This window comes from Antrostomus carolinensis, unplaced genomic scaffold, assembly GCF_000700745.2.
Source record: "Antrostomus carolinensis isolate BGI_N321 unplaced genomic scaffold, ASM70074v2 scaffold32028, whole genome shotgun sequence".
NCBI lineage: Eukaryota > Metazoa > Chordata > Aves > Caprimulgiformes > Caprimulgidae > Antrostomus > Antrostomus carolinensis.
Window position 1 is genome coordinate 1 of NW_010334223.1, and position 24,974 is coordinate 24,974.

The 24,974-nt window shown below is 37.8% G+C and overlaps 1 protein-coding gene across 1 annotated transcript in view; it reads right to left on the reverse strand.

Moving 5' to 3' along the window:
- Window positions 1-3,548: 3,548 nt before the first annotated feature.
- LOC104529760 (protein cornichon homolog 3-like) overlaps window positions 3,549-24,974 on the reverse strand; it is a 28,217-nt gene continuing 6,791 nt past the window's right edge. The window contains exons 3-6 of the mRNA XM_010174158.1: window positions 23,051-23,098; window positions 8,277-8,389; window positions 5,583-5,726; window positions 3,549-3,576 (exon numbers count right to left, since the gene is read on the reverse strand). Of these exons, the coding sequence (XP_010172460.1) occupies window positions 3,549-3,576; window positions 5,583-5,726; window positions 8,277-8,389; window positions 23,051-23,098 (333 nt within the window). The remainder of the gene's footprint in view (window positions 3,577-5,582; window positions 5,727-8,276; window positions 8,390-23,050; window positions 23,099-24,974) is intronic.

Genomic DNA, 24,974 nt, shown 5'->3' on the forward strand with positions numbered 1-24,974 from the left:
TCTATGATTCTATGATTCTATGATTTCTGTTAACTTCCATGAAGCCAGATTTTTACCACATGGGTATAACTTCCTATGACAGTCTATGAGCACTGAAATGCCACTTATTCTTCTAAAATGCATGTTGCTCTTCCATGAATATAATTCAGTTGTATTCATGGATGTGACATCAAGATCTAAAGGATAGAATCTCTACCAGCAAAACTCTAGGGACTTCTCAGTGTGGACCTATTTCCCATGCAGCTCTAGAGTAACAGACATTAACTGAAGTCTACTGGAAACAATAGAAAATCTCCAGTAAATTAAAGGATTTTGGATTGTGCCTTGTAAAAAATTTTTTACAAAAATATCTGTGTGGAGACAGAATGGAGAAAGGAAAAGCAATAGATTGTTAATACTTGTACTAATGTACAAGTAATCATGACCCCAACAGCAGTGCCAGATCATAACCACCTCAGTGCAGTTTCTGTAAGAAGATGTAGGCTGAAAAACTTTTTCTCCCACTTTCAGAGGGTTAGTGTAAAAGGAAGAGTATGGCCCAAGGAAACAGATGGAAAAAACATTTCTGACAGCTTAAGTGCAGTTAATTATTTGTAGGCGAAGTATTCTGCCATCAGCATTGAGTTGCTGTATTTGAAACTGAACCAGTCATAGCAGCAACAATTTTATTCAGCACTGCTGCAATTACCTGATTATGAACAGGACGGGCAGAACCACAGAGTAACACCTTGCCAATGGGGCTGCCTTTTCATCACTTTCAGGAACAGGCAACTACAGGCTAACACACTGTGTAGCTACCCCTTTGGTAAGCAGCTCATTCAGGTCTCATCCTCTCACAGTGTGTTTTTCATTTCCTACCTTTTTTGCTTTAAGCAGATTCAACCATTATGGGGAAAAAAAAAAAAAAAAAAAAAAAAGAAAGAAAGAATATCATATGTATGGAAAGATCTCACAAGAAAGGTATCACCATTCTCACTTTACAGATGATGCAAATGAGGAAAATGAATACTCTTGTAAGGGCGTGCTTATTGCACGCTGTTTGAAGGAGCAAAGGGAGATGACATGTTTTCTTATGACCTTTGTGGGATTTATCTGTATCATCAGAGGATGCCAGAGAAGAAAACTGCTGTTCCTAAGTAATGACAATTTTTTTCCACCTCCTATGCATCCTGGGAGATGCATGAAAAGATGTAGTCAATTGCTGAGAGTTAAGAGTTTTATGAAATAGCAAGATACCTAGAAGTTATCCACTGTGATTTGCTCTTGTGAATCTACCTCCTATACTTCTGTAGAACTAGATGCTTTAGTTAGGATGTAAGGAAGGAATTCAGTTACAGACAAGTGTCAGCTTTTTATGTGTTGTGCATTAATCATACCATGGCAGCAGAGCTTTATCAGTGAGCTCTGTAATGTCCCAGCAAAGTTTTTTATTTCAAGCACACTCCAGGCGAACACATCTGCACTGATTGCAGGGTCAGTGTGATTTCAAGAGCAGTTTAGCCACTTCTGTAGTGTGTGCTATCCAAACTAATGAACCATCAGAGCCCAAATTAGCTTCCCAAGTAACCTGATTTAGCAGCCTTGTTGTGTGCTTCCAGAACTGGGAATGCTATGTTGTAAGAAGTTAAACTACATCCAGTAAAACCTACTAGCTATGTCTGTACTTGTAAATTAAAGAATGTCAGCACTTGGGACTGGATCATCTAAATATTGTTAGAATGACCCCTGGCATAATTTTTGTACAGGCCAGCTAGCACTCTTTCAAGCAGTGCCTAGGCATGATTTGGGAGCTGGCTGGGTCCAGGAGCACACAGTTTGAGTGCAGCAACTGTGCTTTGAAGGCAAACAGGATTTAATTTTATTAACATAGCCAGATCAAACTAGAAAGAGTCTTGGCACTATACCCATTCAGTAACTCCAGCTCAGTCTGGACCTTGACAGACATGAGATGATTCCATTCAGCCCCTGCTTCTGCACCACGCTCTGAGACGGTGTATGTTAGCACAGGGGCAGTACTGAATGTGAGACTGCATCTCTCCTGCTGAAGTCCTGTGCCCAGACTAAAAAGTCCTCAGGAACAATCTATTGGCTCTCAACAGCTAGACCAGATTTGGCAGGGTCAACAATGAGCTAGTGCTAACAAGACCAGCTGTAATCAAGCTGGGGTACAGATGGGCCTCTCTGCTCTCTGCAGCATCCCTGGTAGCAACATACCTTATTAGCTCATTCACAGTGCAAGATCCCCGTGGTCTCTGTGCTTGCACTGGTGTTAGTCTTGATCTTACAGGCTTGCCTAGAACCCAGAGCACCAGTGGCTGCATTGAAATACCTGAGTGACTTTGAGGGGACCAGCCCTAGGTTCATCGCTGAAATATATTTAGCAGCAGTTCTGGACACTTGATACCTTTGACCTGTCAATCAAACAGATTAAGCTAAAATATAAATAGACTGTGAGTATTTATCAAGATGTGTATTTGTATATACATATATATAGAAAAGATATACAGCCCATATATATGAATTTAAATTATAATTATATGCTAAAATTTAAAAACTTTTAAATTATAAAAAACTGAACATATTTCAATGCAAACCTCATACAAGACAAAAACATTCTGTATATTTTTTCAGATTAAATTTGACAGCAGAAATAAAGCTGCAAAACAGAATTACAGACCACAATTAGCTGATCCAGTATTTTGTTACCCAGCATTGTTATGAATATAATACCTATGTTACAATCCTCCTTAATATATGTAGCTTTTACCTTTTTAACCTTTGAGGAATACTATTCTGAGAAGTGCTTGGCATGATTAGATCAAACTCAGTGTATTTATACATATCACTGTATCTTGTTGGTGCATCACAAATGAAGTACAGAAATAGACTGGATGTTCACCTACAGGAGTAGCATATAATCAGAAAACAGAACACTGCAACTGCAAATTCTTTTGTTACTGTTGTTATGGGTGGGAAAAAAAACACTGAAGCAATTCCACAAGATCTGACACCCCTCTTTGATTAGTGTTATGTGAACATTCCTGCAGAACAGTCACACATCGTATTTGAACTCCAGTCAGTGCTGGGTGATTCATTTTCAGAATGTGTTGTATAGCTGTTCTTTCTATGTAAGATGATTTTTCCCTCTGCTTCCTCAGTCCAGAATAGTCATTAAGAAAAGAAAATTTGCTCCCTGGAAGACAGTAGGGACTATAGTTTATAATGAATCCACTAAACCAAGCAGCATTATCCCTGGAGAGGTGAATAGTTGTGTAACTTGGCCCACCTTGTTGCTTTTTGTTTTGTTTTGTTTAGGTTCTGAAAGTCATTTACTGCAACACATCGAGAATCAGGAGATAAACAGTTAACTCGGCCATTCTCCAGCGGTATTATGCTTCTTCTTGCTTGGTCTCTCTTTCACATACTCTATTTACTCTTGGGTTCAAAGATTTTCTTTCTTTGCTTTTTTTTAATCATGCTTCACCTGGCTTGCTCGTCCTTGCACCTCCAGCCTTTGTTGTTTTCAGTCTTTAATGATGATCTTTCAATTAAGAGCTCACCAAAGTGTAGATCATGCTGAATATAAAAGAAAGACACAATATGAAAGTACCCTTTTGAAGCATAAAGAACACTTTGATTTTTATAACCCTTTACACTCTCTTCCTCAGGTCTGACTGTAATGGTCTGTGCTTTCCTTTGCATTCTTTCTATCTCTCTAAAGCGTCTTAATTATGGTGTATTCAAGATGGGTATCAAAAAGCACTCAAGAAATAACAAATTCATTATTGACATCCTACTGTACCACAAGCTGTGTTTGAGCTTATTAAAGTGCGGTTTGATGTCTGAATTTGAACAGTGAAGAAACAAAACCATTTTGCTTTAGCATGTTTGATCTTTAAAACTTCAACTAGCAACTCTCAGTAGGGCAGGCAAGGTTTCACATGAAACTGCATTATTTTGCTTCCTTTGGAACAAATTCCATGCAGTAGAAGAAACAAAATGCAGATACCAGCTGGAGTGAATCCATACATACAAACTGCCACTCTGAAAAGTGAAAAAAAATCACAGTATGTTTCCAGAGCTCCATTTTACTGTGATTTTAATTCTCACTATAACCAGGAAAGAACAGCAAAACTGAATGTAATTAATACTATTTTATATAGCACCAGGCAGTGGACTTTGGCTTATGGTCACATTTTACAATGAAGGAAGCAGTGCTCAGAGGAAGCTGCAGAACCATAGAGTCCCAACAGAAATGTTAGACCACACTACACAGTGGACTTTTACAGGGTCTTTTAGCCAACAGCAAAATGTGGGGTTAAAAATGCTCTCTCCAGTCATGCCTTGCCATCTCTCCTTGCACTGCCAACAGAGCTTGTCTAGCTTAACTGCCATGCTTTTCACTCTTGTCCCCATGAAGAAGACTGGCAGGCAAGGGTGCTCAGCTCAAACCCAAGAAGCTACTGGATGCTAAATTCCTGCTCAGATTCTCATGCTCCATCTGTCTCAGTGTGAGTTAGGCACCTACCGGCTTCTGTGAGTCTGGGCCCTTCTCCTTTTTCCCTCTCTCTCTCTCTCTCTCATGTGCAGACATAGGCACATACACATGCATATGTAGACAGAAAACTTTGTTGTCAACAATATTTAAAAGTAACACTGAGAAACAACAACCTGCAGCAACGACTCCTCAAGATATGGGGAAAAACAGAACAAATAATGGACAGGAGAAATAACATTTTTCTTCTTCCACCAGCATACAAGCCTGCCTGACAGAGAGATTACTGCATGCAAGACTGGCTTGAAGAGGCACCCTATGCAAATATATTACGGAAGAAGTAGAAAGGCATCATAAAACAACACCTCCATTTAAAGTGTAGCAACCTTTGTTGTCAAGTAGTTTTATGGTGTGATTACAGGGGTGACTAAAAGCACAAGGATTCTGCCAAGGTCTTACCTTAAATATGATCCTCACATAATCTTGCAATGGACATTTGTGACTGTGCACTAAGGACATCTGAGAGTTGAAAGAGGCAGGGGGGACAACATACAACTGGGGTACATATCTTCAAGAATGTACTTAAATTAGGGGTTGACACTACACACAGGCTTACCCTGTAATGAAATGGAGGCTGTAGGAATGACTACAGGCATGGTGAACTCCATGTTCCTACCCACCATCTACCTACCTGTTTACTTACTATCTTGAGCATCACTACACCATTACACGTAGTATTTTTCTTATGATTCTCTTGAATCATAAGAACATTGTAATTTTTATTTGATGTAATGTCATTATAACATTTGCTACTTCACCCATCCTAAGAGAGTATGCAAAGGAGCAAACTTTTTTTCCTTAGGTTGGCCCTGGGGTCTGGCCCAGACCTTAGATAAAACAATTAATATTCTGTATTGAGGTGTCAGCACATGCTGCTGTAAGTGGGCACGCCTCCCTCAATCAAGATCAGAAGCAAGTTTTATAAAAGTAAGGAAATGAGCCAATTGGTCCCAGTCATTCCTAAATACAATTTCACTTGTCAAATGAAAAGCATCTACTATATCCTCAGTGAAATGACCAGACTTACCAGTACAGATAGTAGAAGAAGGAAAGGAGATAGAAAGCTAGCTTACACCAGGCCTCTTTTTGACAGTAACTCAAGGTATCTGCGTTCATGACTGCAGGTGGATCATATGCTAGCTCTGAACTATCTGCTGGGCAACGAAAATACCTGAAAGAGCAGGAAAAGACATCTAGAATAACTCTGAAACATTCTGTATTAAATATGTGCAGATATACACCCTCCTGATCACCAGCTCAGAAGACAACCCTTTTCCATGGTAGAGGAGGAGTTTTAATCTCTTTTTTAAGACTCTATTTCTGGACTTTGTTAAAATCAGGACACTAGTCTAAGCAGACCATTCTTATAGTGGTGAATCAATGAATATTCAATCAATGAATGTGGACTTTCTGTGTTCTATTAATTCTTTAGATTGAAATATTCCCTTTTGCTATATAATTTTTTCTGGCTTACTCACTAATAACTTACATACTGTGCATGACAGTATGTGGTGGCTTGTGATCACAGCATGGAGGAAGGATTACTGGGCTTTAACTGCATCTATACAACTGATTTCAGACGTGATGAAAGGTGACAGTCTCAACCAGCTGATAGCTTAGTTCCTCCAACTCTAAAAAGGAAAAAAGTCAATATGGAGTAATGTAAGATCTGGTTAACTAATGTTTCCTACACGTAGTACTGCTCAAAAATTTATCATCCAAATAATTTTAATTGGAAAATGTTTTTCTTCTTACATAGGACAAATTTCTAATTATTCTCAGCAATGACTGGATGTTTCAGAAAATCTAGATAAATTTTAATTTTTTTTTTGCAAAGGAGCTTTTGTCTCAATTACTTTGCAGTAAAAAGGAAAAGCAACAAAAAGAAGTCCTCAACAAAGTTAATGAACTGCTTTAAGATCAGCACGAATCAGATGAAATACTGTTATTTCTGTTGCTTTGAAATAGTATTGTAAGCACTGAAGATTGCTGGATTGATAACAGATAGATCGACAGATAGATAGATAGAAACCCCCATACAAGTGACCAGCAGCAAAATTTGAAAGTGAATGTTCTCATAATAACCTTGCCTTCCTCCTTTACAATATTAGTCACATCCACTCACAATCGCTAACAACACTGCAATTTATTTTACAGAGACCACAGGTGAAACCTTGCTTAATTATCTTCATTGGGATGAAGATATTACACAGTATCTTCCCATGGTTTTGTGCAGAATATTTCACAATGAACCCAAACTTGACTGTGGTTAAAACAGCAGAAATTATGGAGTAATTATAGCAAAGCATATGAAGAACCACGGAAACAAAGAAAATCAAAAGTTCTCTCCGAAGATTAATATCATTATTTAGAGTCTGATCATTTTCACCTTGGACATAAAACACAATTTACTTTTTTTTTTTCCTTTTTTTTTCTTTTTTTATTTTTTAAACCAGTATTCATTTTTAGAATGTTTTGGTAACCCTTAGTAAAACAGTACCATAAAACATTATTACTTTTATTGCACCCAATCAGCAGGGAGAAAAGCACTTGTAGCTTCACTCAATTTAGAGTCACAGTATAGTTCTCAGAAAGCTAACTTCTGAAAAATACATTTTATCACATGACTCTGCATTACTACCAGCTTTCTGCAGAAAACAGTGTAAAAAAAAGCTACTACTTTTGAGTTTCTGGTTGAAATAATGGTTTTGCCTTCTTTACAGAATTATTCTTCAAGCTTCTTCACAACAGGAGCTATCAGCTGCCATATGTATCTTTGTAACACAAAGAGACCCTGACAGACAAAAAATCATCTGTGTTTTTACAAACACTGTGGAAATGCAAAACTAGTGAAGACTCCAGACTGACAGCCACAAAAACTGACGTCTCTCGACTATGTTCAGAGGCAACAGAAGGTTGATCCTCCACTAGAATGCAGAGGAAGATGCAGCAGTAGCAGCTACACTCTCTGTCCAGAAAACATTAAAGCTGCTCAACAGCAGGTCTTTCATGATCAACTCTGAAAGCCCCTCCATGAATAAAAGCACATAGCAGAGATCCAGAGTGGAAACATTCCCCACTTTTTCATGTGAGCAGGCAGAAAACAGCTCTTCATCTACCACAGTGCCTAGTCCAAGAGTCTCTAAGAGGGACTTCCCTTGCAGAACAGAAATTCTCTACCGTACAGGAAGAAACAACTTATTTTAAACTGCCAAAAAAGCATAAAGCTGCCAAACAAGATGAGAACCAAAATTCTGTCGACCTGCCCAGTCTCTCACAATTCCAATGGAAAGGTTTCCTTGCTAGGGCTGAATGAATAGGTCTAAGATCTTTCAGATATGAACTGCTTTATAACTCCCTGTCTGTGAAGTATTTAGAGCCTCACCAAGTTCTACTTTCAGATTCCAGCCTATTTAATTTCCAAGTCTTCATTCAGTTATGGTGAGTGCATCCTGACGCACTTTGGAATATTTATCTAAGTTAGTCACTGAAGGACACATTTACATTATTATGTGTTTTCTTTACCTATCCTAAATGTTCATGAAAAATACTTACTTTTTCTCTAGAAATGTAAGTTTCAACTGCTTATAGGCAAAAACTTCTAGGAAAAAGGTATTCAGCCATACTCCTATCACTGCACATCATAGTTCATACAATCTGCTTGTGTGCTGAGGTGGCAAATAAGCCTAACAGGCAGTTGGTATATAAAAGATTGGCTTACCTCCAGAAGTGATAAAAAAGCAAAGGAACATTTAACCCCAGTGTGAGCCACTCTTGAGCGCACAAAAACATGATGCAGAAAAGACTATGGATAGAGTACTCCGGCAACACCAGCTAAAAAGAAAGGAACAGAAACAACAGATGTCAGTAAAACACCTTTTTTATTTTAGTCACCTAAGTAATTTTCAGAAAACAAGCCATCTTTGCCAGTCTCCTGTGCATTTCTGTCCCCAGATATACCTCAGTTGACAGACAGCTTGGCTAGGAGCAGTGAGCACAAGACGGCCTGCCAGGTTTGTTCAGGTTCTAACCATGGCTGTACTCCGGGGGCTTGTTGAGAAGCAAGGACAAATAATTTATTGTCTTAGCTGGTGCTCTGGATTTCTGTCTACAAAATGTAGATTATATTACTGCCTTGCTTGAAGATGCATTGTGAGACTGAATGAATGCCTGTAAAGTTCTTAGATAAGTAAGTTTCACTACTGATGCATTCAGAAAATAAATAATAAAGCTATTACTGAAGTTTCACTTCTATATTGGAGGAGCATCCTTGGGAAAAGGCTGCTTCTACCATTTTGATACGTTATATACAGCCTAAAGAGATCAAATCCATTGCTGAGCACTGCGAGCTAAAACCCACTAGGACAGGAAACTCACTTCCTTAGTAAATCCATGGCTCCCCACACTACTTGTTTCATACCCAAGACAATTCTTTCTATTAAAAGAGCAAGTGAGTGGGCAGCTGGCAGAAACAGAAATGTGATGTTGATTCAGAGTAGTTATTTCTAAAGGCATTTTGCTTTTTTCTACTGCTTTCCCATTTCTTAGCTGGCTTTCCTCTCTTCTTCCAATGCCTTTTCTCAGAAATCTCCATTTCTCTTCTTCATTCAAGTCATAGAAGAGATTAATTTCCAGCAGTACATATTTCTCAAAGCTAGACAATCCCATACACAGTTCATCTGCATCCCTTGCTGCATCTCGGACCTACATCAACCAAAGTTAAATCCCAAAAAGGATTTGAGGGGCTTCTTTTGATGTAAATTCATTTTCATCTGTCAAATAATGAAAGTGAGCCCTATTTTTAAAAACAATGTAAAATCTACTATACAGCTACTCCCAATGCCTACCTACTCCCATACATCTGTGCTGCAACAAATTCCAACTTCTTGGTTCTCGAGTCTTTCCACCTCATATGGAACATATTTTTTTACTTTCATTTAACTTCACTACTTGAAGTAGTTAACGCATTTGGATATATCTGTGTCTATGACTTCAATTTAAACATTCTCAGAAAGCTTATCTTATGTGGATGACAAATCATAATACAACTACATAGTTCAGAGTCCAGATGGTAGCTATTTGTTACTGCTGGATTTTTTTTTTTCATTTTTAGAATGTGATTTACAACATGACTATAACCTTTCCCCAAAGAATGATTCATCTTTATCACAAATTGCAGACAAGAAAGGTCTTCATGATGTACATCTACCCACTAAACATCACAATTCTTAAAAGCATACTACATTCATTATCACGTATTTGGTTTCTGATTCCAATACAATCCACAAACTTAGCAGGAACACAACCCTGGTGCCTGATCAGTGGGTTGGCTGGTAATAACGGGGAAGGAAATCCATGGTGAAAATTTATGCAGTGCTTAAAAAAACAACCAGAACAAAAAATCTGCTGTGAAGCTAAAAAGGAAACAAAGGAAGTGGTGGACTCTCAGAAACACCCTCACTTTCCAGTCACAGTTTCTGGTGTAAATTATATCTACCTATGCTTTTGAAAGGACAATAAATGAGTCATTTACACCTCTTCACCCTTTTCTTGGTGATATTTTCCTGTGGACATAAATAAAGGATCAGTGCTGATCACAGTTTCTGAAGAGGATTCATGCAAAGAAGCAAACAAAGCCCAGCCTGCAAAGCCAATTACAGTTTATATTCAGGCAATTTACCTAAGAGACCAAATATAAAACGAGGTGAGATAATTGAAAGCATGAAGTGTAGAAAAGCACCAATAAGTAAGGCTTGTGAGGAAAAGTAAACTGAATAGCTGAATAAGGAAATAACTAAAAAATAACATTTGCCTCAGTTCTTGGCAGTAAGAATCATCCTGCAGTTTGACAGAATGTCTTCTGAATCCAGTGGAAACTTTCAATCAACTTTAGCAAACACAGGAGAGAAGAAAGCTGTTTGAGAAATAAGCAACAGTCAATCTTTGTTGCTTCTGCTGATGTAGTCAACTGCAATAGTAACTTCTGTGATACAGATAGCTGTGCAATAGGAATTAAACTAACATCTTTAATTCATTTCTGGGAGAGCATATGAAGGCTGTTCAATGGTAAACATGTTAGGATATAAATAGTATGGTAAACATGTTAGGATATAAACAGTATATTTCTATTTTGCATCAGGAACAACCTGATTCAGATACCACCTCTGCTTTCTGACATTGCTCAAGATGAAGTCTCAAAGATGGTTACAGAACACAGAGTTGAAGGAGAAACCGGCAAAGCAGCACAATTCTCAAGGGCTGCAACTTGGTCTCACTTTGAGTCCCAAGCTAACGAATGGCATTACAAATTTATCACCAGAAATTCTGCTGGCTGATAAATATCCCTATCAGTAAATATTCAAAATCCTTATTCACAATCAATCATTTGCATTTAAAATGTAAAATCTTTGGTAGATATCATACTCATATCATTACCATCTCACCATAAATACTCAATACATCCTCATAAAAAGTAGCACACACATACATGCACATCCCCTCTAAATCCAAAGAAAATAAGGCAGGTCTTGCTGTGTACAGACATCTAGGATTGGCTGAACTAAAGCACAGGAAAACAAGCTGTGAAGCTAAGTACCTGTCAGCAGCTTCTCTGTATTTATAGGAATACAAAGACCTCTGTAGACTGCAATTGCAGACCGGCATCTCTCAGGAAGCTCAGTCCTAAATAATTTTAGTCAGTTTCCTATTTCCTAAACGTATTCCGTTGCTCTCATACAAAAGATAAACCCAACTTTTTCTGTCAGTACTTTTCTTCCTTATTCTGTTTATTACATATGGATACGTCCTTCTCAAATGTATTTTTGCTTTTACAGAACATTATATCATTTTTACATGGAATGAGTCTTACTGTTTGTCTTGACAGTGAACAGGGCACCTAAAATACCTCACAGAAAGCAAAACTAGGAAAATATTATAGCAGGAATAGTAATCTCCTTTCATCAGTGCTAAAAAATTATCATTCGTAGAAAATCAGTTGTAGCAACAGAATCAAACTGTTTTCCTACAGTCGCTGTTAAGCCACTGAAATGTCAAGACCTCACACTTCTTTCCAGCACTTTGCTTAGGACCAATACTCCTGAGTGCTACTCTATAATACTAATCCTCACAGAATTGCCGTTTCTTCCCCTAAAAGACTCAGAGTCTACATCAGTCTCCATCTGTGCATGCCAGCCTCCATACTGCAACCACAAATTTTGCACTGTACCCAGAAATCTCCAGCCATTAGACACTTCACCCTTCCCAAGGTTTCTGAAAGTCTTTGTTACGCTGTTAAGAGGCTGAGACAACTTCTCTTCTTAATGCCTGTCTTCTCCTCCCATAGATGGCAGGAAAAAAACTTAAGAGAAATTAAGTTGAATCTCCTTCACATAACTAAGAGCTCTGGTGATTACCCAAATGGAAACAAGTTATAGAATCATAGAATGGTTTGGGTTGGAAGGGACCTTAAAGATCATCTAGTTCCAACCCCCCTGCCACGAGCAGGGACACCTTCCACTAGACCAGGTTGCTCAAAGCCTCATCCAGTGGCCTTGAACATTTCCAGGGAAGGGGCATTCACAACTTCTCTGGACAACCTGTTCCAGTATCTCACCACCCTCACAGGAAAGAATTTCTTCCTAATATGCCAGTTTAAAGTAATTACCCCTTGTTCTATCACTACCTGCAAGTTGTTAACCTTACAAACACACAAACCCTTTTCCATCCACCTAAAAGCAACAAGAACCGAAAACACTATGTGTGCATGGAATCATGCCAGGGCCTCAAACTGTGCCTGATCTATTTGCACGCTGCTTTATTGCAGTGGGTAATGCTGCTGCTGCACCCACTTCCACTAAAGGGTAGCTGCAGCTTGTCACTGTGGTGCTCACTTTGCTGCTTTTTTCCATATTCCTTACTAAAGCTGACGTGTAGAATTTGTTCTCACTGGTAGCAGGGAAAGAGATGTACCCAAGGTTTTCAGAACACAATTCCATTTTAAAGGCCACCTTAATAAGAACCTGTCAGAGCTAAAGCGGGTTAATAGGGAGTATCAGCTGACGAATTAAAGACATTGTGAGACCAAAGGGAGACAATTATTTAACGATTCTGAAATTCTCCTAACTGAACAATACAGACCACAGAAGTCAAAAGTGTAGTGCAAGCAAGTTAAAAAAAGAAAGCAGAAACACATAGAAGAACAGCAGTAGCATGTCCATTAATTAGCCCAGACTCTTCATGCATGTGGAATGTACATACATTGAAACAAATCATATTTGTTTGCTTCCACTTTGCACAAGCCAAAGAAGTAGGGTCAACTGTGTATAATTTAAATACATAGACCATACATCTTAACATTTGCAACAGTTTTAAGATACTGCTTGCATTGATCAAACACATGAAACACATGAAATTTAGTGTTGAAATACAGGAAAGCTTCCCGCTTACATTTTCTAGTGTCTCTAACTTTCTCATCTACTTTAAATGATTTGAGTTACTTGACTTCCAAAATCTCCTCTGAAAGGCTGCTCTACAGCCCAACACAATGCTGTCACAGTAAATATACTGAGCTTTTCAATCCAAATTTTTAGGTACAATTTCTTTCAGTTCTCCTGTTAAAATCCACACTTGCATCTCTGCAAGCTCTGTTCTCTAGTTGCTTACAGCAATCACTTAGAAATTCAGCTGTGTAGTTAAAATTGTTATAACACAAACCTGTAACCAAAGCATTTTAAGTAATTCAAAACCATTTTAAGTAATGCAAACCTCTAGAAGTATTTAGCAGTTTGCTACGTAGATGTATGCAGCTGAAAATAAAATGGTCTGGAAAATTGATTCCAGATCATCAAAAGAACAACCTGCAGCTGAACCTACTAAGTTCACAGATACAGCTTTACATCTTATCTGGGGGAGAGCAATAGTGAACGCATGTAAGGCTCAATGTTATGGACCAAATAGAGAGCAAAAATAAAAGAAAGGATATAACATCTATGTTTTCACCCCTCCACCTTTCTGGATCTCAATCAAGCAAAGCAGCACAAAGCCAATGCTTTGTAAAGGAAATTTCATTATTCTAATGCACTATTGGAATTTCTTTAAAGAGTATTAAATGGATGTGAACAGAAGTCACTCCACAGCACAAATAATAGACAATGAAATGAATAACACAAAGAATCTAATTATTCTCACAAAGCACTCCATAACCATCTGTAACACAGTACCACATCTAATCTTAAAATACAGGATTTCTGGATGCTCTTTCCATCTCAGCTACTAAACACATCTATATTTAGGCCTATCGTTTCACTTGTCATTGTCTCATTTTTGCCTTCTGCAACATGGGGATAATTAAAATCTATAGATTCCACTGGAGCTAGTTTATGACTAGAATATTTAAGCTCTGCCATAATACAAATAACAGCTTTAAGAAGAGCGACAGAGGAAAATCAGGTCTTTATGGGATGTTAATCAAGAAAAATCTATAAATATTTCTATATTGCAGAGCCTATGGGAGGTTATAACAGCCAATAGGTAAAGAGGTTATGAAATGGATTTAAAAAAAGACTCCTCCACTATAAGGCCTGCAGGGCCCCAGCAGAGTTCAAAAAGTGCCCTGTCCTTGGAAGGCACATCATTAAGGCAGATGTGCCGTGCTCTTACAAGTGGATCTCCTCTGCTCACTGTTTTTTTCCACTCAGTGGGGATCAGGAGCTATCTTCACAAGCTTTCTTTTTTTAACGTTAATTCAGAACCCATAACAGAAGCTGGGTTAGTGACCCTGGAGTGCCAACTTCTTTAATTTTCACAACACTGACACGAAACAGGGTAACAAATGCTTTTATTCTCTACCTCAGTATTGTGTTTCAGCCAGGACGCCCCGCAGCTGGGTCATTCCAAGAGCTCATGCCATCTTTGTCTGCTCACCCAAAACTGGTGCAAATGACAATTAGTACCACAGCTGTTCGTTAGGATCTAGAAAACCAGCCCCTTATTTCACAGGCAGGTCTATGAATGCAGAAATATCTCAGTGATCATTAAAATGAAGTTCAGCCACCTGCACGGCACAGAAAAGGCCCTCAGGCCTTTTCCCAGGGGTCTGCCTAAGACTGACAGTTTCATAAATGCTGAAAACTAAGTGTTCACTAAAGGGCTGTTTCCATACCTGGTGTGTAAAGACTGTCAATCTGAAGGAAGCAGATTTGGTACAGTAGAGACAATCTCTGCCCTGCTATTCTGACAGCTTTACGGAAAACATCACCATCTAAATGCAAGGTAGGACATTTAACTCCCAGCAGAAACAATTTCCATCCAAATAACAGGTATGATGTAAAATCATTACACTCTATTTTTAGGCATTATATTGCTTTTTCTAATTGCATAGAGACTTTATAGGGTCTGATCCTGACTTAAATAGACAATGAACATTCTGGTAAACATAACAGTCACATTTGATTTAACCCAAATTTCTTTAGTTTTATTAAAATGCAAATATTTACTTTATTGCACACCAAATTAGAGCAAATACAGTTTATTAGCAATTCAAATTTTGCCAATATCTTCAAGACAGCTCTGAGGAACAGATGCATAAATTATATTACCCTGAGCAGCTGAGAAGTACACTGCTCTCAGGAGTACATCACAGGCCACAGTTATTCATATACATTTTTGCTGCATCTTCAGCCTTATGCTACTGTTATTTGGGACGTTCTGACACTGTAAGGACATACGCTTACATATCCTCCAGAACAGTACTGGAAGAAGCTGAATTGTAAGGCAAGAAGTTGTTTATTACAGGGTGATACTTTGTTTGCCACTTTGATTATTGAACAAACATTTAAAATATGAGATTAACAGTAAAACATAGTTGGTTACCCTGAAATAGTTTTATATTTTAATGAGCAAAAATATTATGAATAATAATATGTATCTTCCTTCAGAAGATACTTCAATTTCCATCAAGCATCACACTGGTGAATTACTTCCTCCCTGGAGTAAAAGGAGGGTAAGGACTAAGCCACAAGTTTGAACTCTTCACTGTCAGGCTTACAATAGTTTTGTAACTTTTCCCCTTACAATCCTTCACAGCAGGATATATCTTTTCATTATCCTTAGGTAAGCACACAGACATCCATTCTTACTAAAAATAACAATTGTTATGTTCTAATGTTTGAAAAGCGCTGAATTCAGGAACTTGTAAGTTTAACTAAAAATAGTGCTAGCACAATGCACATAATAAATGAGCATCAGTAGTGAATTAATTACCTGCCAGAAATACTATACTTCCCCTAAGTTCTTGAGTCCTATCTTAAGGACTTTCTTTCCAGATAGGGTACTGTATACAAGGAAAGGATGAAAGGGTTTACATTCAGGACTTTCATTGCAATAGTAATAACTTTTTAGTAAATATGAACCAAATATATTTACAATAAATTAAAAAGTGTGAAGAAGAGATGCACTATCCCTAGTCAAGCAACATTTATGGGATTATGTGTGCATAAAGTATAAATACTGACAGCTCTTTGGTCCCAATTCTACTGTCAGTTCTGTAAAATAGCTACCATGCCAAGTTCCACTCTTTCTGATGACATTAAAACTACATGGGTGCCCAAGAGACTGATTAAGTACGGCACACCCCCATCTAATCCCATTCCAAACTTCATAGATAACAAATGTAACAAAAGAGTAGGCAGAAAAGATTTAAGAGAGGGAAAGGAGAGAAGCTTTTAGATGATCTGTAGTGAATTTGCTATCAGAGTGCAAAAGAGGAAAAGGTGCAAGGAAAAGGCACCTATACTGCAACATTTGGGAAAAACCATTGTCCTTCATGTTTCTGGATGCAAACAAAATCTCTATCAAGTGTCAATCACTATCAATAACTTAACTCCATCCTCTTTTAGGCAAGCTGCAGAAAACAAATAAACCAACAAAGAGCTTGTGAAAGTGTATAATACTTCAGTTCAAAATATTTTACTTACTTTTCCCATATCCTCACTTCCCCTGTCAAGCTACATTCTTCTTTCTTTCACTTGTGCAACCTAAGGACAGCCCTGCTGTTTACACAAACAGTAGATTTAAAATTTATGTCATGCTTCTTTTGACTAACAAGAAACGATGTACCAAAATTGTCTAAAAATAATCCATTCATAAGTCATGATTTCCATAAACTAAAAATTGTATACTAATAAATCTTTAGCTAACTTCAAATTTTATCCTTAGAGTGCAAAAAGTTACTCATTCCTTGTCAGAGCGACTCTGAAGGTCAGAATAAAGTTGGTTTTATCATCTAACAGCAGTTTAGCAGTATCTTTCAAATAAGTACTGACATGCACACTTACCAGTTTTATGTCTCTCACACATGCTCAGAGTTCAATGTACTTTAAAAAGCCCAAGGTCACTTCAAACAAAAGAGAACTCACATGAATTTAGTTTTATGAAAGATACTGTATTGACAGTCCAAGCCCTATCTGACAGAATCCATACAGCATGGCAAGCTTACACCCTACAAAATCTGCAGATCTAATTAATGCTTTAGAAATATTGGTATCCTTTACTCCAGTGCTTGCACGTAAACTCTAGAATTTCTTCTGAGGCAACCTAGGAACTAATTATGTGTGCATATGTATAGCAGGGGGGTGTAGCTCATACCCACTATGATGTTGACAGAGATCTATCTCATCATATTGTCTATGTTTATTAGTATTCTGTAGAACAAGCATCACAAGTCTCTAAGCATACAACACGAGATCATTTTGTTCCCAACAGACATCAATCGGACTACAGTAGTTTGAGTTTGATTCAAGACTGGGCTGGATTTGAACAGTTGCTGTAGAGATTAAAGACTACATGCAATTATTAACTCAGTGAACCATCAGACCCCTTAAAAACAGCAAACATTTTTAGCTTCAATTAAAACTAAGAGATTCAAACAATGCCTGCTAACAAGAAAACTAAGTAGTTCTCTGAAAACAACATTCCTATCATAATCATATTTCTTCCCTCTCATTCTAATCAGTTTGACCTTAGTGGTTTCTCCTGAGTTTCACTGGGAATTTCTACACAAATTCAGATATACTTGGTCATAACTACCAACAATGCACTACAGTTTTTATCTAAATGGTGTCTCAATTACAAGAACTTCAAATCCAAATCTAAGTCCAGGTCTATTCCACATGGGTTTCTGCTTGTACATCAACATGTTTCTCATCTCAGAGCAATAAACAAGAGATTGCTTCAAGCTGTCAATGTCAAGGAGGGACCAAGAGTGCCCACAGAGGGCTATTACAGCTTCTTTTGTTGTAGTTCAATCTTAGACATGAATGATAAGTATGAATGTCAAACTTGAAGTTGAACCCTTCCTAAATTCAGGGGCATTCAGAAAGCTTTTTGATACAGACCAACTCTGTTTTGAACCACTGAGTTGCAGTGCAAAGGTTGGAGGGGGAAAAAAAAGCATTTGAGATGATAAAAATATTTTTTAAAGTACATATTATTTACTTAAACCATTTTGTACACAGCAATGCCTGCTTGGGTGCAAGCTTCTGTATTGCACTGAGTCATAGGGAGACAAAGTACTGAGTAACTATCTGGTTACCTGCAGTATGTTTTCTATATACGTAATTCTATATTCATTCTTCAGAAGTTACCCACATTGTCTCTTGATTAGGGTTTATGCTCCCAGTCACTCAGTAGGAACGGTCTCCTGACAGTTTTCCTGCTGCCCAGATGATCAGTCAAAACTCAGCACTTTAATCATATTGATGTGGTATGAAAAGAGAGAGCATTAGGTACATCAAGAAATACAACATGTACTGAGAAGACAGTAACAATGATGAACTCTATGGTCTCTAATGAGACTAGACAAAGTTCATGTGCTTCATCATTGTAACAATCGCTGTTAACAGGAAAAATGTCACATGGTGCCATTTTTTGTTCCCTTTGTGATCTTTGTGACAGCAGCAGTTTATCAGAACTCTGGATACACCAGCTTCTTTGTCCTGCAAGGTGGAATACCACTGCTATTGCCACAGTCCAATATCTTTTGACTAGACTAAAAATTCAGTTTTCCTCTCAGAACACAAGCACCTAAATTTCAAAGACAAAATGTTGACTACTGGTGAGGAGGTGCTGAATATAATGCATAATGCATACCACAAACCTTTATGTATTTACCCTGTAGACTTATCCCTCTAATGTGGCTCTGCTGCAACACTTTCTTTTTCTGTCAAGCCTAACTAAATGAGGAATTAAAACATCTCTACTGAGGTTGTAAAAAATGTACAGCACTACAAAAAGTAAAACTATTGCTGTTATTCCCAGTTCTGCAACAAATTGATTGTCCTATTGTTGTAGTTTCTGCCTATAAAATTTTTCAACCCCAGGAAGAAAGTATGATTCCTTCTTACATATGGATAGATACACACCACTTAAAAAATGCCTTGTGATTATGCATCACATTTGCTAAATTTGCTTATATAACCTTACATTAAGTGATTTAATGAACCATGCTATAGGCTTACAGAAGTACTCTGCTAATGACTATCAGCCTGCAGACTAGCTAGAATAATGTCACACATTTATAAATCCCTAAATCCATGAGTGAGCAATCAACTGACATATCCAGAAACACACACTTAAAATCCATTACATTATCTTAGGCTTGACAGCGACTATGAGAGACTACTTGCAGAGTAGTAAAAGCCAGAATTGAATCTGGTAAACACCAGAACTATTGCGTACAGAATAAATTCCCACTGCTACTACTGCAGATCCACCTCCACTGGAAGCCACAATGTAAGAAGTACTAGAACAGATGAAGCACTGGCAACCCCCAACCTTCTAACTAAAACATTAAAGCTTGCTTCAAAAAAGATTAACTGAAGAAATTTTGGGGGTTTTGTTGTTGTTGTTGTTTGTTTTTTAAACACCCCAGTTCCTGATTTACAATCTACTGTTGCTGTTGCTACTGCTAGTAATGGAGTGCTGAACCAGCTAAGTCTGGTTATTCAAATTTGTCCCTGCAGAGTTTTTTTGTCTGCATATTTGTATTTTTCAATACAGTTCAAGTTCATCTGGAACATCTTTAAGATTAATGTCACCTTGCCTGTGGTTAGATTTCTTGCTGAATTTGCTCTCTTCCAATCATCCCTTCAGGACTTGCAAAAAAACCCCAAAAACCCAACAAAACAATAAAACTGAAATAAAATCAAGAAACTGGGGTTGGAACTAGATGATCTTTAAAGTCCCTTCCAACCCAAACCATTCTATGATTCTATGAAAAAGGATTGAGCTCTGGCACAATATTTTCTTACGCTTGCAGTTTTATGAATTTTATGCCTAACAACCAAAATGCTCTGCTAAAGTAGGAAAATGAATAAAAGTGTCTTTATCTACCTCAATATCTTCCAAGGTAAGTTCCAGTTCCAGTTTTGCTGATCACAAATCACTCTTACTTTAGCTTAATGGAGTTTAAAAACAAATATTTGCTGATAATTTGAGAAAGGTCACTTACGTTGTTCAGCAGTGTTTGGCACGAGCAAACTGAAGTCTGAAATACGTTCGCTGAGCAGGAAGGAAGTTCAATCAACTCACCTCCTTACTAAGGATTTATCAGATTAATTAAAAAATTACAATGCATAACGTAATCACAACTTAATTTTAATCTCCTCAAAAGTAAAGTAATAATATTACAGTAGTTGATTAATGAAGTAGACCATGTTTTAATCTAGGAAATTCCTAACTGTCATTAGTGCTATAAGTATATCCAACAGGAATCAATCAGGTAGGTAGATTTCTTGAAATACAACTGCAACTACAATTATGTAATATTGCTATCATCATTAATTGAATGTATTTTAATAACCCCACCAAAATATTTAATCACAAAAATCAAGGTAGACCTATATGGCACACCTCACCTATCCCACTCCTCAGCAGGACTAATGAGCCCAAGAAGGCTGTACTGCTTCCACTAGCTCAAGACAGCTCATCCACAACTAGTTTGTGTTTCTCTGTACAGAGCTGTAGTGTGTCACGTAATCATATCCTTAGAGAAACAAAGGTAATTTAGCAAAAAAGAGAGCTCCTATACAAACTCCACAGCATTTGCCAAAACTAGTGTTATGTCCTATGTGAATCAAGTAACACTTGTATGACTCGCCAATGTCCACACAATGGACATTGGTAGACATTCAACAGGTTAACGAGCACACACACGAACCCCAAAAACACACCACTGAAAGAAGTGAGATATCTGTATCCTGAGAGAACTTCACTTTGTGCTGGCTTCAGAAAATAAGTCCTTCCTCTCCTTTACTTCAGGACAGAAGAGATTTGACCATAGCTACACAAAGTTCATAGCTTCTTTATACAGTAACCAGAAAACTTAGGCTGGTCTCATTCTAATTCTATAGCAGCATAAAAACACGGACCTATGTGTACATGTGTGTACACGTGCCAGCAGCATATACATCTGCTTCACACGATCCGTATTTGTTTTAATGATATAGAAACATTTTCCCCAAACCAAACATCAGAATATGCCTGGTTGTAGAACAATTACATCCTCCATTCTCTTTTTGAAAATATAAATAAGTTACATAATATCTAGTGACATATCACATACCTAGTCACAGTTTGTTAACAATTTTCTCCAGATATTTTGGAGATGAAAACTAAAATCCATCCTTAAGAAACTCCTTGCCCACTGGGATTAGATTTATCTGACGTATTGTATGTTCATTTAATAATTTCCAAGACCTCCTTCTAAAACCAGGATATAAAGAAACTGAACATATTTTTATAGCCCACCTATAACCTCTTTAAAAAACAGATTACAGCAGATCTTAAGCATTAAGTTCTAATGTCATAAATAGCAAGATATCACCGTTTTCAAAACCCTTTAAAAGAATTATCTTACTTCAAGACATAGGAAAACAGATACTATGTTGTTTCATAGAAAGAGAAACAGACAAAGTCACACAATGTTATAATGAGGGATATATTTAGTGCTTGCTGAAAGCATCCTAACTGCTATTTTCCCGTATCTATGCAGCTGGCACTCAATTCTTTACTGTTTTTCCAGAGTTTTCCCTAACAGTGATTCCTTTATACTACATAAACTAAAGCTATTTTTAGTGACTGTCAGATCTGAAGACTACAAATCCCAGTAGTTATTGCACCTTCCTCTTGCATATAATCTCTCAATTAAAACAAATGTGTCCCCAAAGCACTTTGAAGAAGAGGCTACATTAACAAACACTTCAAGTGAACCAGAAGCAAGCCAATCCTTTATTAACAGAGTCTGTAATTAGCCAAAATGCTGCATTTTGCTGTTCACAATGAGGATGAGGCTCAATAAAAATTAAACACTGATGCAGCCTACGGGGCTCACATATATTAATACATTACCACTCACTTTACGTCAAAGAAACTGGAACACAGCTTGAAACTGGGTGGCTGCCTATCTGATAAAATGGAAAGCTATTGGTGGTAAGTATTTTCTCTTATTTTCATAACCCTAGTGTCATAACCAGGCTAAGTACTTAAATGTGGCTCCTCACAGTCACATGCTCATAATGGTGCCAAACAGATACAGCTCAGGTCCTGACTGATCAGAGAATGACACTTCATAGATTCTGCATGGAGTCACAGTTACGCCTTCGGATCACCCCAAACCAATAATCCCTATGCAATGGCTTTCCCAAAACCTCTAAGGATGAGGCCATCAGTTTCTTGAAATGGTATCTGAATTTAGTTCTTAGCTTGATCAGAATGTGGTCAGCAGTCCACGCTTCACTCATAACCTTTCTAAGCAAAAATGCAGAATAATTTCAGTGGCTCCATCACTATGCTGCTGAAGGCAATTTACAGAAACTTGAATATATAGAATAAAATAGTTTGGAACTATGATTATTTAGACTTCAATGGGATGGAGTCAGGAGAACAATTAGTGTTTATGAAAACCCTCTTTCAGGCTACAGCCGAGTAACTCATCTATCTTACAAATTTAGCTCCTTCAAATTCCTCAGAAACTGAGGTATTCAGCATCTCTTTTGTGTCAAGTTAAAATAAATACTGTATCATTTTTCCTATTCAGCCAGTTAAAAAACTTAAACATTAAATATGTAGCTAATAAAATGTTTAGTTTATCAACTAGTAAGCCACTGTTCAAAAAAAGGGCATTTCTAGAGTTGATAGGGTTATAAAAGCATCTCAAACGGCAACTGCAGAATGATTCACTGCCTTTGAAAAGCATGTTCCAAAATGAATGGGCAGATGCTCTGAAGTTTCAGTTCTTACCCAGAAATCCTCTTATGTTAACCTTTTATAATTTGTCTTACTCTGTCCTTACAAGGTCATCATGACTTCCACTTCTGCCGCAGAATCCAGTCTTTCATCAACAAAGTGTGAGGATCATTCAAAGAGCAAATAAATGCACACTGCCACTTGATGGCTTTAAGTCTCACAAACTTTACAATTTCTAGGCTACTTTATGCTCACCTTTCGCAAGAGGAAGCAAATACGCTCAATATTTCTCAGCCGCTCTCTCTGTCAAGAAAAAGTGGGGAAAAGGTAGGAGATTAGTTGGTGTTATAAATTAAAGACAATATATTACAATTACAGTGGGTCAAGATCATAATTAATGGCTGCAGGGAAATAACACACCTTATTAATCTGAAGCGATAGTATTCACTTCTTACCTACTGCTTGTAAGCCAAAGGATTTACCCATTTCAAAGTCCCAATAAGTTATTTTTTTCATTTGTTACTGGGTGTAACAATATAAACTGGGGATTCAAATCTGTGTTAGCCTTGAGCCAGAGGCTGTAACTTCTTTTAAATCTGTATCTGTGGCTCTAATCAATGGTGCCATTCTCTACCACACAGACTTGGTTTTGCAGTTTTAGGTATCCAACCTCTGGCTTCAAGACAATTCTGAATGGGAGAAACAACTACAAAGTTGGTATAGCAGCCCTTCCTCTATCACGAAGAGGGTGCCTGATATTAGATATTAGATATTAGATATTAGAATTTAACCCATTAGTGAAATGGGTTTCATATGTGAAATGTCCTAGAAATGCCACATAAACACTGAAAGTCACTGTAAGCACTGTGATTCAAAAGATGCTCTAATCTCAATTCACAGAAAGAAGACAAGTTCAAAGACAAGTTTTCTTTTAAATGGCTCATAATGAGAAATCCACTAGAAAAATCTGATTTCATTTTGCATGACTCCATCACTGGAATGAAAGATTCTACTGTTGGTTACACTACAGAAGGCAGAGTAGTTCTGTTGCCCTCGGAAGACTATCTGGTAGTATTTTCATTTAGACATGGGAAAAAATATTCTCAACGATGACCTTTTTTAAACAGATAATGTAATATACTAATGTGAGAAGCCAATTCTTCCTAAGCTTTTTGCTTTTCAAATGTTTTAAATTTGCTCCAAGTTTGAGTTTTATTTCTGTTCTCCAAAGAAATGTCCTTCTTCCTTTCCTGTCAACAACTATAAGCCATTTTTTAAAAAAAGATCATTTCTGAGAGACAGTGAGACAGTGGAGCTTGATGGGCACCAGATAAATATTATGCCTCTCTCTGGTGTCTGTGGTCTAAAAGAGATTCAGAACTTTTAGATGCTTCACAGAATCACAAAATGGTTGAGGTTGGAAGGGACCTCTGAAGGTCATCTAGTCCAACCACCCTGCTCAAGTAGGGACTCCTAGGGCACATGAACCAGGATTTTGTCCAGACGGGTTTTGAATATCTCCAGGGAGAGAGATTCCACAACCTCTCTGGGCAGCCTGTTCCAGTGTTCTGGCACCCTCACAGTAAAGAAGTTCTTCCTTATGTTCAGGTGGAACTTCCTGTGCTGCAGTTTATGCCCGTTGCCTCTCATCCTATTGTTGGGTGCCAATGAGAAGAGTCTGGCCCCTTCCTCTAGACACTCTCCCTTTAGATATTTATAAACATTAATCAAATCCCCTCTGAGTCGTCTTTTCTCCAGGCTGAACAGGTCCAGCTCCCTCAGCCTTTCCTCATATGAAAGATGCTCCAGTCCTTTAATCATCTTAGTTGCTCTTTGCTGGACATGCTCCAGGAGCTCCATGTCCTTCCTGTACTGGGGAGCCCAGAACTGGACACAATACTCCAGGTGGGGCCTCACCAGGGCTGCGGAGAGGGGGAGAAGAACCTCTTTCAACCTGCTGGCAACACTCTTCCTAATACAACCCAGGATAACATTAACCTTCCTGGCCACAAGAACAGACTGCTGGCTCATATTTAACTTGTTGTCCACCAGGACTCCCAGGTCCCTCTCCGCAGGGCTGCTTTTTTGCACTTTGTTGCAAACATGAGAATGGACATGTGTGATGTGCCTGTGAAGCTGCAGAAAGCTTTTTTGTCTTTAGTAGGAGGTAAGTGGAGAG